This window comes from Podarcis erhardii (assembly GCF_964252035.2).
Source record: "Podarcis erhardii genome assembly, chromosome: 1".
Taxonomy (NCBI): Eukaryota; Metazoa; Chordata; class Lepidosauria; order Squamata; family Lacertidae; genus Podarcis; species Podarcis erhardii.
In genome coordinates this window covers 15,276,462-15,296,409 of record NC_138497.1, presented here as the reverse complement: position 1 = coordinate 15,296,409, position 19,948 = coordinate 15,276,462, and the positions used below count along the sequence as shown (strand labels likewise).

General features: G+C 44.6%; 1 protein-coding gene across 4 annotated transcripts in view; it reads left to right on the top strand.

Moving 5' to 3' along the window:
• EXOC3L4 (exocyst complex component 3 like 4) overlaps positions 1–19,948 on the top strand; it is a 48,761-nt gene that overhangs the window by 3,980 nt on the left and 24,833 nt on the right. For 3 of the 4 annotated variants that reach the window (XM_081859394.1, XM_081859391.1, XM_081859393.1), the window contains exons 2-8: positions 2,918–3,810; positions 3,929–4,168; positions 9,229–9,892; positions 11,606–11,723; positions 13,003–13,122; positions 14,846–14,946; positions 16,459–16,548. In XM_081859394.1, coding sequence (XP_081715520.1) covers positions 2,955–3,810; positions 3,929–4,168; positions 9,229–9,892; positions 11,606–11,723; positions 13,003–13,122; positions 14,846–14,946; positions 16,459–16,548 — 2,189 coding nt within the window. In that variant the 5' untranslated portion in view covers positions 2,918–2,954. The remainder of the gene's footprint in view (positions 1–2,917; positions 3,811–3,928; positions 4,169–9,228; positions 9,893–11,605; positions 11,724–13,002; positions 13,123–14,845; positions 14,947–16,458; positions 16,549–19,948) is intronic. The other variant, XM_081859392.1, reaches the window with a different exon arrangement.

Below are 19,948 nucleotides of genomic sequence, written 5' to 3'. Positions count from 1 at the left end.
CAGTTGGGTTGATTCATTGTTGTTAGGGATGGGGGTTGGAAATTCAATTAAGTTGGCTCTTTAAATGCAAACCTGCCCAATTTGCATTTTTCAAAATGATGTGCCAGCAGCCAGGCTTCAAAATTTGCACTTCTCCAAATCTGGAAATGCAGTTCTCCAGCCAAGTAATGTGTCAAAAAAAAAAATGCATGTATTAGGGTAAAACATGCAGAGATATGCAAGTATTTGTGAAAATCATAGAAAACTGCACTATATTAGGGGGAAACTGGTTTGCAAAAATGTGTGCATTGGGCAAAATCACATACAAAAATTAGGTTTCTTAGGATAAGTTCACACAAAAAATGCTGCTGAATTTTCACAGCAATATTTCAAAAAAGTGCAAATTGCCAAAGAAATGTGGAGAGCCATAATTTAAGATTAGAAAGATGAGAACTTGAGAAAGCCCAAAGTGACAGATCTGACCATCCCTAGTTGCTGCAAAATGTCCAACAGCAACGGGAGGAAACTGTCAATGTGTTTTATGAATGATCTCAGACAGACAGGCTGGGATTTATGCATGCAGACTTTGTCCAGGGCTTTGAGAAAGTCATGGTCTTAGCCTGGGACCAGACAATGTGGCTTATGGGTGGTGTGTTGGCAGGGCCAGAATAAGACCTTTAGGGTCCCTAAGCACTTAAAAGATTTGGGTGCCCCCATTAGGGCTGCTATATATTCAGAGTTTCCCAGACATAGCCTGGATTCGTCCATCAAAAACCCAGCTGCATGGCAGCCCATACTGGAAGTACAGGTTTTTTGGTGATTTTCCTAAAAAGAAAAGAGAAGCTCAACAACTTTGCCAAAAAAAAGCTTGTGTCCGGATTTTCACTTTTTGAAATATGGCAACCCTAGTCCCCATATTTATCTAATTCAATATATAAACTGTAAAATCATACACACACACACCCCGAAACGAAACGAAACCTACAGTAAGATGGGAAATAATGCTTATTTTTGTATTTATATTTTAGGGTGGAAATTCCCCTACTTTTTCTAATTGCAAAGCCTTTGATCAGGTCCTCAAAACTAATATTACATAACACATCTGCTTCTAGAGTTAGCAGAGATAAGGCATGCCTTGTTGCATAGCTGTTCTGTTGGGATTTTTAATGTACTTCAGCGGAGAAAATGAACGCTCGGCTGAGCAATTTGTGACCATTAGTGTTAAAAATCCGGCAATGGAATGTTTCTGTGGTGCCCCCCCCCTTTTTTCTTGATGCATGTGTTTATTTCACTTAATGGTTAATTCAATCCTGCGTATGGGTGCTTAAATAGCTTCTGGAATGAAAGGGGCAAGGTGGATGTGCAACAGCGGCCTCTGCAATTGGCTGGCAGTATGACTGTACAGTGGTACCTCGGATTAAGTACTTAATTCTTTCCGGAGGTCCGTACTTAACCTGAAACTGTTCTTAACCTGAAGCATCACTTTAGCTAATGGGGCCTCCTGCTGCCGCCGCACCACCATAGCACGATTTCTGTTCTCATCCTGAAGCAAAGTTCTTAACCTGAAGCACTATTTCTGGGTAACCTGAAGCGTATGTAACCTGTAGCGTGTGTAACCTGAAGCGTATGTAACCTGAGGTACCACTGTATATGCTTTATGGGGGGGGGGGATGTGAGATGTTTCAGCTTCTCCCCAGCCATCTTCTGCCCCTCATTGCCCCACCGTCTCTCATCCAGCCTCAGTCCTTGGAAACAATCACCCAACCCAAACTTTTTCTCTGTGCTTGCAGAGGTCTCTTTGCATCTAATCTGGAGCTGTTTTTCACTCTAGCAGTCAGCTAGACACCACCCTCCAAACTGGTTTTTACAATTTTTATGGTCAGGCAATGATACTACAGTCAGACCTCGGGTTGAGTGTGCTACAGGTTGACCGCTTTCGGGTTGTGCTCCGCGGCAACCTGGAGGTAACGGAGCACGTTACTTCCGGGTTTCACTGCTCACGCATGCACAGATGCTCAAAATGACATCACGCGCATGCACAGAAGCGGCAAAACACAACCCCAGCAGATGCACCATTGCATCTTAGGTTCCATTCAGAATGCGAACGGGGCTCTGGAACAGATTCTGTTTGCATCCCGAGGTACCACTGTATTACATTGTGCTGGGCCCGGGGGTAACCCGTGGAACACGGTCAAGAACCGGTCCAGAATCCGAAGGTTTCACTGGGAGTCAGTCCGACAGGGCCAAGGCAGGACACAAGGCAGGAAACCAGGCAAGGACAGATACAGGATCTCAGGCAGGATCTAGCATACAGCGATGTTGGTCCCACAACCTAGGGCAGGGTCCGACAGCCTTTTATCTTTGTTGGGGTAGTGGCTGGTCTTGATCCCCTGGCGACTCACCTCCCTGTCTCGCCCAAAGGCGAGCACTCCTCCTGCGAGTACTCAGGTCTCTCCTTCTCTCAGACCTGAGTCTCTGAAGCTCGGGAGGCGTCGGTGGGTGAGTAAACCCAGGAGCCCCCTCAGCCTCCCCTGACCAAACCGGTAGTGGAGCAGCTGTAAGTGATGGCCCAGCTGGAGGCAACAAGGTAATCCCTGCATCTGGAGCCAGGGCAGGCTCAGGCCCCTGACTCAGCCCAGCTGGTGCTTATTGTTGCAGGGGAACCTGTGCAGACTGGGACTCTTCAGGATCAGACCGCATACTTGGTTCAGATGATGCCTGAGGCAAAGGATCTGGTGCAGACTGAGTCTCCTCTGGTTCCGAGTCCAAGCCCGAGTCCCAGGCCATCACACCCATATTTAAAGCTGGCCTTACTGATAGTGGATATCTGCTGCACATGTCAGCAATAGTTGTTTCCTGCCTTCCACTTCTGTAACATACTGATTAACTTTCCTGCTTTCTTTCCCTGCCCTGCCCTCCCCCCCCCCGCCTCCCACAGTAAAAAAAGGAGAGAAGCAAGGGAGACGAGTGGGGAAATGGAGTTGCCAGCGTCTCCAGAAAAATGCACAGAGAGTGAAATCAGCAGTTGTCTTCCCACAGATTCTCTGCCCTTGAGTCAGCAAGGAGAAAACGAGCCCAAAAACTTCATCAGGGGTATCAGAGATGTGCTGAGCTTCAGGGGAAACGCATCAAAATTGGCCAAAGAGAAACTGGCTGAAGCTGAAATGGATGGAGATAAAACAGAAATAAGCGGGAGGAATGGGAGATTGGAGGTGCCATCACAGCCGGAGACTCCAGCGAAAAGTGCAGAGAGTGAAGGTGTACACTGTCCTACCGAAGACTGTCCACCCTTGCATAAAAAAGGAGAAAACGAGTCAAAAAGCTTCATCAGGGGTATCAGAGAAACACTGAGCACCAGGAAAAGAAAGTCGCAAAGTCTCAAAGAGAAATTAAGTGACACTAACACGGATGGGCAGAGAACAAAAACAAGAGAGGCTGATGGGGAAATGAAGCCGGCGGCAGAACCAAAGTCTCCAGCAAAACACACGGACGGTGAAGAGGCATCGAAATCTGCCAAAGAGAAATCTACTGAAGTCAATGTGGGTGAAGATAAGGTAGAAATAAGGGAGGCGGACGGGGAAATGGAGCTGCCATCAGAGCCAAGATCTCTGGCAAAACATACGGAGGGGAGTGAAGATGGCAAGCGCCTTCCCAAAGAAAAGGAGCCCCAAAACATCAATAAGATAATAAGAATGAGCTTGAGGAAAGGTAGATCAAAATCTCTCAAAGAGAAATCGGTTGAACCTAAACTGGATGAAACTAAAACAGAAATAAGGGAGAAGGAAAAGGAGGAGAAAATGGAACCTTCAGTGAACTACACAGAAGGAGAAGGTGACAATTTGTTGTTGTCAATTGTTTTGAATGTTGTTTTTAATGCTGTAACCTGCCTTGGGACCTTAGGGTGAAGGGTGGGAAATCAATCAATCAATCAATCATTGTCTTCCCAAAGGTTATCCGCACCTGAATCATGAAGGAGAAGACGAGGCAAAGGAATTCAAACCAGTTCGGAGCTTGAGCCTGATGGGAAATGCATCAAAATGTGTCACAGAGCAATCGGCTGAAGAAGCAGACCCCTCCAGGTCCAGCAAGCGTTTTTCATTCTTAAAGAAAAAAAAGACCACCCTTCCGAAGGAGAGTAAGGAGCCTGAAGAAGAAGAAGACGACCATGTTCAGAACGAACCACTGTCTGGTAAGAAACTGAAGATACTGTTGCTTGATGTTGTTTTTCTGGGTTGTTCTGGATGGCAAGGCTTGAAAACAGGTGTATAGTTCTTTCAGCCTATCACAATACAGGGCATATTTACTATACCAAATCAAATATTGAAACTGTTGAGTGCTGGTGCCTTCCTTGTAAATTCGGGCAATGACATTTATCAGGTACCCCTACTGAACGAGACTCAATGGGTGTCCATCAGAAGCAGGGACTTTTGGGTGGTGGTGCCATCCTGACCACTGGCTGTGTTGTTTCACGGATCTCGGGGCCCTGTACCGTTCGGCCCCCTTTACTTTTTGTTCACATATCAACCTAGGGAGGATGGTTAGATCTGAAAGATACTGCTCTGAGAGCTCAGAGTCAGCTTTCTGGATGAGCAGGGAACTGAACCCAGGTGTCCCCCAGCTATTATAATTTGTGGGAACGACAATTAGGAGATTTGCTTTCTTGCTTATAAGTGCCTCTTGGACGCTGCTTTTGCTTGCTTTCAGTTTTGCGTGAGTCTCTTTTTATCTGCCGGAATGTGCTCAGTGCTTGTTTCAACTTTGCCTTGAAAGGAAAATTGGTAAATTAATTGGGGTCAGCCACTTTTTCGAAATCTAATCTTCAGCGCCTGCCAGAGCCCAAACTCTCTGTCTGTCAGCGGTATTTTGGTACAAGTTGTTACTAGCCAGCTGCCTTCACTCACATCACACACAGAGGCACTAAGCAAATAATTTCTGTGCATGTGAACTACACAACCGCAAAGTGCAGAGCAGGTATTTAACTGGGCCATGATGGGAGCAGTCTCTCATTACACTGCACAGTTTTATCTATCTCCATCATGTCCTTTCTTAGTCATCTTTTTCTGAACACAAAAGCTTTCAGTACAGGGGTGAACAACCCCAGGCCTGGGGGACAAATCCAGCCCTCCAGCCTGCTCCATCTGTCCATGAGACTCTCCTCAGGCCACATACCCACTCCAGCCCTCCTTCACACTCCCCTTAAGAGTTTCTGTCTCTCTGGAATGTGCTCTTGAACTCTGATAATGACTCTAGCAGGGAACTAAATAGTACAGTTGCCTCCCTTGCATCCTCATTGTGAGCTTTTCCATCGTGCTGTGACTGTCAGTTTGCATTTCTTAGTGCAGAAAGTATTGATCTGATGTGTAGAGATCTTTTCTATTCTTCTTAATTCAAGAGGGTTCTGGAAGCTTCTCTGTGTGAAAGAAACAAGCAGAAGGTTCATGATGTTTGGGTTTGTAATGGCCTGGGATTCAGATTCGGATTCAGATGCTGAACCTGAAGAATCCCAGCCTGCACAGGATCCCCCACCTTCAGAACCAGCTGAGCTGGGGTTGGGGCCTGAACCTGAAGGGTCCTCACCTGTGCCGGATCCTCAGGTGCAGGCACCAGCTGAGTCTGCTCTGACTCCTGAGGTGTTGGAGGACCCATTGCCTGCAGGTGCTCCACTCACAGCCCCGTGAGAGGAAGCTGAGGTTGCCTCTGGGTCCGGTAACCCTCCAGCCTCTCCTGAGCTACAGAGGCTCAGGGCAGAGAGACAGAGGGAACTAAGTTCACACAGGAGGAGTGCTCGCCTCCAGGCCAGGAGCATCGGGGCCGCCCTATGCCTCAGGGCAGATAAAAACCAGCCAGCCCCAGTCCCAAGTTGCGGGAGCAATGTTGGTGGTTGTCAGTCCCTGCCTGAACCCTGCCCTGCATCCAGATTTGACTTTTACGGACTGCCTTCATCTTGCTTCATCGACCATGGACTGGACTTGGACCTTGCCTCTTGATTAACCCCCGGGACCAGCACAGGGTTATTCCTCCAGAGAAGCTGAGTACAGCTGGTTTAAACTGTTATCTCTGCAGTCAAGGCCAGAAGGAACCTGGGTTTCACTTTCTCTTTCAATTTCTTTTCCTTCTGGTGTTCCGTATGTAGTGTTAAGGTTTAGACTTATTATAAGTTATTGTAAGTTTAAGTTAAGTCTGCTGCAACTGGGCTTCTTATGGGCAGTGCCAATCCTGAATGTACTGGATTTGTGACCATTATGTTCATTTGCCTTCAATAGCAGTAAAGCTCTCCTGGATCAAATATTAATTGCCTCTGGTCTGTTTTGGGGGAATCCTGCAATGTGTTTAAGTTTTTACTCTGCTAACTATGCATTAGAGTTCTGCTCTGGATCAGTATTGAGTAGAATTCCATGACACTGACTTCCTCGCAAAGCATTTTGAGGACAAAACCACTTGCATCCACTGTGATCTTGACTCCACTTTTACAGCAGATAAATATCACGAGGTATGCAGAGCACTGTCTAAGGCTGGATCTGCACTGATCTTTTAAACATTATCATTTTAAAATGTCACAGGCATTCCCTTACCTTTAATACATGGTTTCCCAATTGCCAGCGGCTGTTTAATGCATTCTTAATGTTATAGGGAAAACATAATTTGCCCTTATACAGTATGAAAACCATTCTTAAAGCTCCCTTAATGTTATAAACCATGAGTGTAGATCTGCCCTAGTCTTGTTGTGTTGGATGAGTTTCAGTTAGCAAGGCTCAGCGATGTGGAGAAGGTGCTTGGACTGGTTAGGGCAACCACTGGCACTCTTAGCTGATAAAAACTAGCAAGGAGGGGACAGCTGGCTGGGCCAGGGAGGTGATTAAGGATTCCTTGCAGGTGGGTTGGTCCCTGCCTACCTGAAAGAGGCAGTGGTAAGACCACTCCTCATGAAACCTCTCTGGATTTGGAAAATCTTAGTAATTACCAGCTTGTTGCCAGTATCATAACACCGGTCCTGAGAGATCTGCATTGGCTCCCAGTACATTTCCGAGCATAATTGAAAGTGTTGGTGCTGACCTTTAAAGCCCTAAACAGCCTCGATCCTGTATACCTGAAGGAACGTCTCGACCCCCATCGTTCAGCCCGGACACTGAGATCCAGCACCGAGGGCCTTTGGGTGGTTCCCTAACTGTGAGAAGCTAAGTTACAGGGAACCAGGCAGAGGGCCTTCTCGGTAGTGGCGCTTGCCCTGTGGAAGATGTGAAGGAATTAAGCAGCTATCTTCTTTTTAAAAGACATCTAAAGGCAGCCCTGTTTAGGGAAGTTTTAAATATTTAATGCTGTATTGTTTTTAACACTCGATTGGAAGCCGCCCAGAGTGGCTGGAGAAACTCAGCCAGATGGGTGGGGTATAAATAAGTTGTTGTTGTTGTTGTTGTTGTTGTTGTAATAATAATAATAATAATAATATCTCACCTATGGAGGAAGGTTTCTTGAGCGGGTGGTCCTGAATCAGATCCAGGCACTGTTGGGGGAAACTGATTTTCTAGATCCATTTCAATCGGGGTTTAGGCTCAGTTTTGCCACAGAAGCTGCTTTTGGTTCTCCTCAACCTCTCAGCTGCTTCTGATGCCATCAACAATTGTATCCTGAAAAACAACACCTGGAGGTCCACAGGTTTCCTCATGTCTGGAATAGATGGACCTTCAGTGTGATCCAGCAAGTCTTTTCACTTGCACTTATGAACTGGTTAGGATAAAACCAATAGAACTTTTTATTCATAGCAGAAATGTTTTGGTGGTAAAAACAATGTCAGAATAGAAGTAAGGAAATGCAAACTTTTCATTCCAGTAGAACATTTGCCACCTGTATTTGGGGAAGGAGAACTGGCAAGCCTTTCAGAAGTTCTTGGACATGGTCAATGGCCAGGGAAGATTGGAGCTGTAGTCCTGGAATCCCTGAAAGTCCACAAGTTCCCCACAGCTGTTGTAAATGATTAAAGCAGTAGTTTTCAACCAGTGTGCCATGGCACCCTGGGATGCCTGGAATGGTAGTCAGCGATGTCGCAGGCAACCCTGGCCTCTGTCCCTCTTTCCTTCCCTCCCTCCTCTGATGCCCTCTCACGTCTCTGCCTCCCAAAGGCTTACACAGCTGCTTATTGCAGCAGCCCTGGCTACAAGCTCCACACGCGAATGGTGCCTCAGGGGGTGCTGGTTGCCAGGAGCTGAGGCAGCCTTGAAGTAAGCAAGCAAGTGGGCAAGGGAGCCCAGCCAGCCACTCCACTAGCTCTTCCTGCTGGGAATGAACAGACCCAGGCCCCTGTGGGGCAGTGTGAGGAGGCACCTCTCTTCGAGATGAGGGGGCAGCTCAGAGACCAGGGTTGGTGGCAGCGGCTGCCCAGAAGACTCCCAAGGAGAGGAGAGGAGGCTGAGGGAAGATTCTAGAAGGGAGGGTGCCTGAAAAAGGGCAAGAGGCTGCCAGCTCTGCAGGCAAGGGGTGACATAACATGACTCCTGAGCCCCACAAGGGTGCCGCAGAAAGAATGTAGTTGGTCAAAGGACCTGTGAAGTCGAAAAGGTTGAAAACCTCTGGATTAAAGTACAAGGAGCCAGCCTGGTGTAGTGGTTAAGAGCGGTGGACTCGTAATCTGGTGAACCGGGTTCGCGTCTCCGCTCCTCCACATGCAGCTGCTGGGTGACCTTGGGCCAGTCACACTTCTCTGAAGTCTTTCAGCCCCACTCACTTCACAGAGTGTTTGTTGTGGGGGAGGAAGGGAAAAGGAGATTGTTAGCTGCTTTGAGACTCCTCAAGGGGAGTGAAAGGCGGGATATCAAGTCCAAACTCCTCCTCCCCTCCTCCTCCTCCTCCTTCTTCTTCTTCTTCTTCTTCTTCTTCTTCTTCTTCTTCTTCTTCTTCTTCTTCCTCTTCTCTTGAGAACACAGAAGTTCTGTAACTCCTTTTATTCTTGTTCTGCATGAAAGAGCCTCGTCCTGCTGTGAGACAATAGACAAAGCATCTTGTTTAGGTTTCGTTTTATTCAACAGAGCATGGGTGGGACACCTCTGGCCCTCCAGATGTTTATTGACTCCAGCTCCCACCAGCGCAAGCCAGCTTGGCTAATGGTCAGGGATTTGGGGGGCTGGAGTCCAGCAACAAGTAAGAGGTCACAGGTTCCCCACTACTACTGTCCCAGAGGAACTATTCTAAATTATTTCTGAAGAGGAAAACATGCAGTAGATGTGGCTTGCTCTCACGCTCCATTTCTCTCTTTAGTTATGCAGATAAATGAACTTATTAAAAACGGGCAACTTCTAGAAGCCTTCAGAAACATCAAGGGTTTAGAAAGGGAGCTTCTGGCTGAAATAGATGCCAAGAAATATGAAGACAACCCCAAGGAATGCATTGTGAAGGCCAAGGACATTGACTTGCTCTACGAATTGGTTTCTAAGGCCATCCAGCGCATCGTGGAGGAAACCCTGAAGCTTCCCAGGGTGGATGCAAAGGCTTTAAACACTCTTGTGACTCTGATCGCAGAGGAAGAAAAAGCCCATGCTGGGGCTACAAGCATCGCTGCCCCATCCGAGGCTGTGTCCAACCTTGGGTTAGCCAGGAACTGGAGGCAGCTTTGGGAAGACACTGTCAAGCGAAGTGTGGAAATCAGGGTCTCAAAAGTGCCTGTGCCACTGAAGGAGGACAACACCTCTTGGCTGTCGATACACTTAGGATATCTCAAAGAAGTCGTAAGAACAGATTTGTTGACAATCAAACACTGGGTACACAAATGCTATCCACCAGACTACAGTGTGGGCGATGCATACCTGAAGGCTTTCCACAAAGCCCTCTCTCTGCATTTACAAAGCATCCTGGAAGAAGATGAGAGCCTGGGATGCAATCAATTCTATGCAGTACTCAACTGGGTCACTAATGTATATCGCAGGTAGGTTTCCCATTAATCACATGATGATTAGGAAAAGGTAAAGGACCCCTGGATAGTTAAGTCCAGTCAAAGGCAGCAATGGGGTTGTGGAGCTCATCTCGCTTTCAGACAGAGGGAGCCGATGTTTGTCCACAGACAGCTTTCTGAGTCATGTGGCCACCATGTCTATACAACTTCTGGCACTACGAGACACTGTGACAGAAACCAGAGTGCACGGAAATGCTGTTTACCTTCCTGCCACAGCGGTACCTATTTATCTACTTGCACTGGCGTGCTTTTGAACTGCTAGGTTGGCAGGAGGTGGGACAGAGCAATGGGAGCTCACCCTATCGCGGGGATTCGAACCGCTGAGCTTCCGATCAGCAAGCCCAAGAGGCTCAGTGGTTTAGACCACAGCGCCACCCATGTCCATGTGATTTCCATGTGATCAAGATGCAGCAGGATTGTACCGCTGACCCCTCCCACATGCTTGTGTGGATTCCTCAGCCTCCCCTTCATATTTTTGTTACCCTGGAATCCAGTAATTACTAGGACACCATTGGAGGCTACAGAGTCACTGGATAATGAAATGAACCTGGTTCCTGGCTCTAGGTCTGATGCTGGTAATCTGCTTTGTGCATCTCTACATTTTGTAAAGTTTAAAATAAAAAAAAAAAAAAACACTGTATGCTACAAAAAGTGCACATGAAAAGCATGCAAAATAATAATAACAATTGTTGTTGTTGTTGTTGTTGTTGTTGTATTCTGCCCTTCCAAAGATCCCAGGATAGTTCACAAGAGAAAAATACAAAATGAGAATACAGAATGCATAATAAAACAAAAACAAACCAATAACCCTTCTCCGACAAAAACATTTTAAAAGCCATAGATTTTTAAAACGTGTATGTTAGTAAAAATAACACACCAAAATGAATTAGATTAGGGACCACCCCAGCTGCTGCCCTCCTCTCCTTTAAAGTGATGGGAGGGAAAGACTTTGCCAAGACCAGTTAGGTATTTTTTTTTTTTTTAATTAATTTTTTAGAAAAGTTTTTCTTTTACAAATTTAAATAACACATACTTTCCAATATAATACATAAATTCTTTTAGACTTCCCCCAGCTCCCTCCACAATCCTCATGATTTTAAAATTTAATTCACATTTCCTTTATAATTGTATTGCTAGTTAGTAAATCTTTACAGCTCTTTCCCCTCTTACAACACCCTTTCTCCTCACAAAGCCTCTTTAAAACCGACTAGCGTTGTCTGTTCATCACATATATTTTCCAGATAAATCGTAAACTTTCTCCAGTCCTGTATGAACTTGTGATCCTTTTGGTATCTGATTTTTCCTGTCAGTTTTTTGGTATCTGATTTTTCCTGTCAGTTTGTCTAATTCAGCAAAGTCCATCAATTTCCGTCTCCATTCTTCCAATGTTGGTAAATCTTCTTGTTTCCATTTTTGAGCCATTAAAATTCTTGCCGCAGTCACTGCATATTGAAAAAGTTTATAATCACTTCTATTGATCTCGCTTCCTGTAATTCCTAACAAAAAGGCTTCTGGTTTCTTCACAAACGTATATTTAAACATCTTTTTCAACTCATTATATATCATTTCCCAGAAGCCTTCAAGGCTTCAGTTAGGTATTTTCTATAAGCCAGATTCTGTCCACAGGCTTCTGGAAGAAGGTCCCAGATGTAGAAACATCATGGAATGCTGTTTTTGTTTTTGTAGTGAAAATCTCTTAGGATGCCCAGATCTTAAACCAGAAATAAAAACTGAAGCTCTGCCGGATTTGTTAACTTCAGAAGATTTAGACAAACTGAAGAGCAACTACGTTAACTCTGTCCAGGTAACATCTCAATTTCCTTGTATAAATCAAAGGAGAGGGTGGGGAAGTTTGCATCGCTGACTGAATCCTTTGAAACCGAACACATGCTGCTTTTATTCCAGACTGTAGCGTTCAGTGCCCCAACTTCCTTTCGAATGAAGCATTAGAAAATGCATTTATGAATGGGCTCCAAAGGCCCCTTAAACTTCCACAGGAGCAATGCATTATTTGTTGAATGGAGATTCCTTGTCTACTTCCTGGTTTACATATGGGGATGGGGGTGGGGGGAAATTCGATTCAATTATCATTTAAAGGCAAACCCATCCAGTGCTCAGGTATGCAGGTGGCGCTGTGGGTTCAACCACAGAGCCTAGGGCTTGCCGATCAGAAGGTCAGCAGTTTGAATCGCCGCAACGGGGTGAGCTCCCATTGTTCGGTCCCAGCTCCTGCCAACCTAGCTGTTCGAAAGCACGTCAAAGTGCAAGTAGATAAATAGGTACCACTCCGGTGGGAAGGTAAACGGCATTTCCATGCGCTGCTCTGATTTGCCAGAAGCGGCTTAGTCATGCTGGCCACATGACCCGGAAGCTGTACGCTGGCTCCCTCGGCCAATAAAGCGAGATGAGCACCGCAACCCCAGAGTCGGTCACGACTGGACCTAATGGTCAGGGGTCCCTTTACCTTTACCTTTAACAGACCCTAGGCCACAACAAAGGCATGCAGTAGGGCATAATCTCCAACATTTCTCCGATGAAAATAGGGATGCAAGGAGCATTGAGAAGTGAGTGTGAGCTCTTTTCATCAAAGCCCCGTGACGGGTTCATTTAGTGTGCAGGTTTGACTAATGTACACATTCTTGGAAGCAATTTCTCCTAATATAATGAAACTTTTTTACGTTATTTTTACTTTACCCCAATAATATGTATTTTATACACATTACTTGCCTGGAGAACTGCATTGCTAAATTCGGCAAATTCTCAAGGATGGCTGTGTTTTGCAGTTCAACATATCGTTTGCAAAAGGGAAGATTTGAATGGTTTGTCTTTAAATGCGGACTGAATTGAATTCTCACCCACCCACACTTAGCAGTGGCCCACACTGTTTTACAAGGCAGTTTGTCTGCCCTTGCTGATTTTTCTCAAGCAGCAGAACTTGACTAGCTTCCAAAGCATCTTTTGGATCCATTTTGAAACCTATTTTACTGGAGAGCTACAAGGAACTGGGATGCGTGTGCATAGGATAAGTGTCTGCATATATGATTATGTTGATCTGTGTTGTTCCCCTTTATCTAAATATTTAGCAGGAAACCAAGAACTGCTTGGAGAATATTTTGATGCTGGAGACCAAGGAAAAGTGGAAAGGACAGCCAGATGAACGGAAAAACCCATACGATTCGTCGCTGTCCTACGATATTCAAACGGTATTTGCTGAGATTGTTCATAGCACATGCATGTTCTTTGATTCCAGGGAAATTGAAATATTACCTTCTGGTATGTAGGTGTCACCTACTGTGCTAATTTATGTTAGTCACATCCTCGGAGAATGTATTAGTAAAATGTAGTTTTATTACAATTTTTAACACTGCCACCCCTCGCTTCCTAGCTACAAATTAAACCTGCTGTCAATTGTGTCACAGACATAATAGGCAACTGATTTTTAGAGCCTTTTTAGAAGGAAGGGGGGAGTGCAGAGAACAGGGTTGTTACAAAAAAAATATTTGGTGGGGAGAAGCCACTTGCTACTAGGCCTGCGGCAGCCTCGAAAAAAGAGAAAGGAGGAGGGAGAAATTGGGGGTGAGGTGTGTGACCACAGCAGAATGACAACCTCCCACATTTAAAGAGAGAGAGAGAAATAAAACCCCCTGCTCGATTTAGGGATTGGGAGATCAATGAAGCCAGGAGGAACTCATATTTTTGCAATTCGCAATGGGCTGAGTCATTTCAGTTAAATAAAATGCAAAAGAAATAATAAACCCATATTGGGAGAAAATAAAATTTAAGGTGAGGTGTTTTGGAGGCAGGGCTTTTTGTTCTGCTGTCATTACTAACGTTTCATGGGATCATTATATGTTTTCAATACTCAAAAAGTATATGGATTAGCAGAAGTGTTGGGAATTTTGTAAGGGGGTGCAGCAATTGCCTTTGTGTCCTGTTTGCTGGCTTCCCTGAGGATCGGCTTTGACCACCTTACAGAAATAGGAAGTTGGATGCAGCGGACCTGATTCAGCAGCAAGGCACGTCTTATGATGTTAAGTCTAACAGGCTTCCTCAACCTCAGCCCTCCAGATGTTTTGAGACTATAATTCCCATCATCCCTGACCACTGGTCCTGCTAGCTAGGGATCATGAGAGTTGTAGGCCAAAAATATCTGGAGGGCCGAGGATGAGGAAGCCTGATGTTAGTTAAAGCACGGCCATCCCTCAGAAATCAGAATAACACAGGCCTGCTGGTAGGGATGGAGCAGAAATGTGATTCCGTTTGCATTTACAGTGGTGCCCCGCAAGACGAACGCCTCGCAAGACGGAAAACCCGCTAGACGAAAGGGTTTTCCGTTTTGGAGGCGCTTCGCAAAACGAATTTCCCTATGGGCTTGCTTTGCAAGACAAAATGTCTTGCGAGTTCCTCCCCCTTTTTTCCCCCTTTTCCTAAGCCGCTAAGCTGCTTATTAGCTGATCCGCTGATAAGCCGCTAAACCGCTAATAGCGCTAATCCGCTAAGCTGTCAATGGGCTTGCTTTGCAAGACGAAAAAACTGCTATACGAAGAGCCTCACAGAGCGGATTAATTTTGTCTTGCGAGGCACCACTGTAAAGGCAGCCCTGCTTAATTCACACTTTCTGAAATAAAATGAGATCCTTCAGAAATTGCACTTCTCAAAAGCTACACCCCACACACTTTTTTAAACCTTTCCCTGACCTTTGAAAAAATGATGAGGTGTTTTACTACCCCAGTTGGTTAAAATTCTGGCAAATAGATTTCCCTAGCTTCAGCCAGGTCCTTCTTGTTTCCTCTTTGCAAAATGCAAGCTCTGGCATGTTCTGTGTCTGCCACACCTGAAAAAAATCATTGAGGTGCCCATTGTACTCATCAAACAAAGCCATTGCCTCTCTGCTTTTTGTTACATCCCTTGTCCCCTTTGGTCCAGCTCGCCAAACAACACAGAAAGGTAGCCGGCTGCATTTGCGAAAAAGTGGAAGACGCCGTTCTCAAAGGTATCGTGAAAGAAGTGACAGAATTCCTACCACGGTAATGTCTGCTTGTTTCAAAGTACCAGTGTCTAAACTGGATCACGTTTTATGCTTAATGGTTCTAGCATATAGGCATGATGGAAAAGCATCAGCTGTTCTGAGGACGTAGCTGAGGCTTTAGCTCAAGTGCAGAGGCAAATGCTTCCTCTTCAAATGAATCCAAATTCTGACTCTGACATCGCCAGCAAAAAGAACTTCAGGCGGAAGAGCTGGAAAAGAAATCTGGGGCCTGTTTGGCCATCTCTGCAAATCACAATGTCCTCATCACCAACTAGTAGTCAAATTCATATTGCTTCTCTAAGCATGAAGGACCCATTTTAGCTGACCTGGCTAAACATGATTGATAAAACTATCATGCAATAACTCCCCTGACTTTTATTTTATTTTATTTTTGCATTTATTTTTGATTAAATTTTCTAAAATACATTTCAAAATATTCATTTAAACAACCGTAAACCAATGACTTCCCTTCTTCTCGTTCTGTGGTTCATTTTGCATAACATACACCCCTGCATATTTTGCATACACTAAACCATTCAGTAGCCCATCAAAACTTATTTACGCTGTTGGATTTATCTTAATGCTACCAGCGTTTTTAAATGAACCCAATTTTCACCCATATATTCAGTAAACATTTTCCAGTCTTCTTTATACGTGTGTTCTTCTTGTTCTCTTATTCTATATGTTAAATCTGCAAGCTGCACATATTCCATCAGTTTAAGTTGCCATTCTTCTTTGGTTGGGACCTCACTTGTTTTTCATTTTGGGGCTAACAAAACACGGGCCGCAGTAGCGGCATACATAAATAGGCTTTTTTAACAGTTGGGAATTATCCCCAATGAAAAGGACTCTGGTGTTTGTTTGTTTTTTGAAAGGTACTTTTAAACGGTTTTTTTCTTCCAAATAATTATATATCATTTCCCAATCCTCTTTTACCAGTCCACCACATATGATAAAATGTACCTTAAACATCATTACATCTCCAGCACTTATGTGATTCGGACTTATACATTTTAGCAAATCTACTTGACATTAAATACCATCTGTAAATCATTTTCAAAGTTGCTGTTCACATGCTGTGAACTTCAAATCGCTCTCCCAAAGTTTTTCCCAGCTCCTCTGACTTTTAAAAAACCCACATTAGACAGTGGAGTTTGTTGTATAGGAAGCCATGCTGTGAATCCCACAGCCAGTAGGTTATTCCTTAACCCCATGGCTCTTTGACTAGACCAGTGTTTCCCAAACTTGGGTCTCCAGCTGTTTTGGGACTACAACTCCCACCATCCCTAGCCAGCAAGACCAGTGGTCAGGGATGATGGGAATTGTAGTCCAAAAACAGCTGGAGACCCAAAGTTTGGGAAACACTGAACTAGACAGACAGGATTTCTGCTAATCCTCAAATGCAGGATTCCTCTAACAGGAAAGGATGCTGAAGTCTGTGGTGTTTATGCTTGTTCTGTGTTTATCACTGGTTAGTGGCCATTTTTAATTAGCCACAATTTTATTACAGCTTTGGGAAAGCATTTTTGGACCAAGCGAAAGATCACCCCCAGTTTCTGATGTTCATGATGGCCTACCTTAACAGCTTCCAGGACTTGAGGTAAACCTGATTCCCCCCCCCCTCACCCTGTGTTTGAAGAGGAGATGTTGGACCAGATCTTAGGATTTAGCACAGAAGGCAAATTGGATGTGTCCTTTTGGACAACAGAACGTCCAGGGATCGTTTTGCAGGGAAAATACAATTCCTCAGTCTCCGCACATTGTGCTGGGTGGAAGTACCAGTATCAGGGGAACTTATCCAACAAAGGTAAATTAAGGTGTGACACAAGTTCCCTGTGCCCATTTTACTGCCTTACAATTTCTTTTTAGAAAGCAGCCCTGCACAAAAATTACTAGTGCACCCCCAAAAAAGATGAACCTGCCCACTAAGAGGCCAGTAACCCCCTTTTCCATTCTGGTTATGGAGATAGGAAATTAGACACACACACACCGCTTTCATACCCTCCAACATTTATCCAATGAAAATAGGGGCATTTTATTATTATTATTATTATTATTATTATTATTATTATTACACCACCCATCTGACTGGGTTGCCCCAGCCACCAACATACAGTATATAAAAACATAATAAAACACTAAACATTAAAAAAACTTCCCAATACAGGCATGCCTTCAGGTGTCTTCTAAAGGTTGAATACAGTGGTACCTCAGGTTAAGAACTTAATTCGTTCTAGAGGTCTGTTCTTAACCTGAAACTGTTCTTAACCTGAGGTACCACTTTAGCTAATGGGGCCTTCCGCTGCCGCTGCACTGCTGGAGCACGATTTCTGTTCTCATCCTGAAGCAAAGTTCTTAACCCAAGGTAATATTTCTGGGTTAGTGGAGTCTGTAACCTGAAGCGTATGTAACCCAAGGTTCCACTGTAGTTAGTTACCGTATCTTCTTGGCTCAGGGGTCGTATAACTCCATAGCCTCCAACATCTCTCCAGTGAAAATAGGGATGTCCTAAGGAAAAGTGGGACATTCCCGGATCAAATCAGAAACTGGGACGGCTTCTGTAAATCCAGGACTGTCCCTTAAAAATGGGGACACTTGGAGGTGCATTCGCCCATAGTCACCATGGAAATCAATGGAATAAAAATTAACATGCAATCGGAAAGACAATAGAGACAAAAACGCATTATCATCTTACAGCCATTCAAAATCTATTTAAACACAAAATATAACTAAAAGCATTAAAAAATATTTATCAGTAGCCCATTTCACATATATAGTATGTTTTTAGATTTTATTTTATGCACTACCATTATTCTGCCTCTAGGTGGCAGGGCACCTCCAGTAATTAGCAAGACAGTAGAAGGGGCTGGAAATAAATTCAGCTTGTTACTGTCATTTTTTTTTTTATCCACAGAAGAAACCCAAGCAGGCAATTCAAAGAAAAACAAGAAATTATTGTGTAAATGTAAATATACATTTTTTTGTTTTGAAGGATTAGTACACCCAGCAATGTGTGGGATGCATTTTTTTCTCCAAACATGGTTAAAAAACAAACAAAAACAATTGCAATGACTAGGGATGAGCAAATCTGTCAGTGTTGATTGTACGTAGTTTCTTGTTTTTCCCACCTTCAATTCACCACATTTCTGCACCAGTTGGCAATTTTAAAAAGAAGCTGCTCGTGAAAATTCATCTTCATTTTAGTGTACATTTCTCCTAGTATTGTTGTTGTTGTTGTTTAGTCGTTTAGTCGCGTCCGACTCTTCGTGACCCCATGGACCAGAGCACGCCAGGCACTCCTATCTTCCACTGCCTCTCACAGTTTGGTCAAACTCATGCTGGTAGCTTTGAGAACACTGTCCAACCATCTCGTCCTCTGTCGTCCCCTTCTCCTTGTGCCCTCAATCTTTCCCAACATCAGGGTCTTTTCCAGGGAGTCTTCTCTTCTCATGAGGTGGCCAAAGTATTGGAGCCTCAGCTTCAGGATCTGTCTTTCCAGTGACACTCAGGGCTGATTTCCTTCAGAACGGAGAGGTTTGATCTTCTTGCAGTCCATGGGACTCTCAAGAGTCTCCTCCAGCACCATAATTCAAAAGCATCAATTCTTTGGTGATCCAGCTTTATGGTCCAGCTTTCACTTCCATACATCACTACTGGGAAAACCATAGCTTTAACTATACAGACCTTTGTTGGCAAGGTGACATCTCTGCTTTTTAAGATGCTGTCTAGGTTTGTCATTGCTTTTCTCCCAAGAAGCAGGCGTCTTTTAATTTCGTGGCTGCTGTTACCATCTGCAGTGATCATGGAGCCCAAGAAAGTAAAATCTCTCACTGCGTCCATTTCTTCCCCTTCTGTTTGCCAGGAGGTGATGGGACCAGTGGCCATGATCACACATTATCAACTAGTATACACATTACTGCAAACAATTTCCTCCAATATGTAGACATGTTTGTGCATACTTTTTGTTGTTGCTGCTGCTGTATGGCATTGCAAAATTCAGAGAAGTGCAGATTTATAGGATAACTGTGTTCCTATTTGTGTATTGCGTTGGAAAGTATGAATTAGGTAGGTTTGCGTTAAAATGTGAAGCGAATGAATTTCACTCCTTCATCCCTAGTTTGGGTTTCCTTTGGAATGAGCTACAGCAGAGACTTTGGTGTCTTTATGATATACAGTTTATTTACACGTATATGCGACCTGAGCCTACGATAAAGATGCTGACAGCATTAACACCCCAAGACAACTTTGCTTCCCCCATAGCTGCAGCCTTGGATTCAAACTGAAATCAAGCGTCGCTCTCACTCTCTGCCTTCCCAGCCTGTTGTTTTCCCCCTTCTAGCTCACGTCACTCAACTCCCCATTCTGGCCTTTTCTCTTTCTAATAACCAGCCGGTCGAGGGAGGAGCCCCACCCCTTCGTCATCTGGCACAGATCCATTTCCTTTGTTGCATTAATGGCGCACAAACCTAGGCTATCACCTTACCAGGAATTTTAATCCTTCCTCATAGAGCCAGTGTGGTGTAGCGGTTAAGAGTGGTAGACTCATAATCTGGTGGCTTACAGCACATAAAAGCATTAGACATTAAGAAAATTTCTGATACAGGGTTGCCTTCAGATGTCTTCTAAAAGCTAGGTAGTTGTTCATTTCCTTGACATCTGGTGGAAGGGCATTCCACAGGGCAGGTGCCACTACCAAGAAGGCCCTCTGCCTGGTTCCCTGTGACTTCACTTCTTGCAGTGAGGGAACTGCCAGAAGGCCCTCGCCACTGGACCTCAGTGGCTGAACAATGGGGGTGGAGACACTCCTTCAGGTATACTGGGCCGTGGCCGTTTAGGGCTTTAAAGGTCAGCACCAACACTTTGAATTGTGCTTGGAACGTACTGGGAGCCAATGTAGGTCTTTCAAGACCAGTGTTATATGGTCTTGGCAGCCACAAATCCACTCCACCCCATGTTTGCATTAAGCTGCGATTCAAAACATAGAAAGCTGTTTTACACCC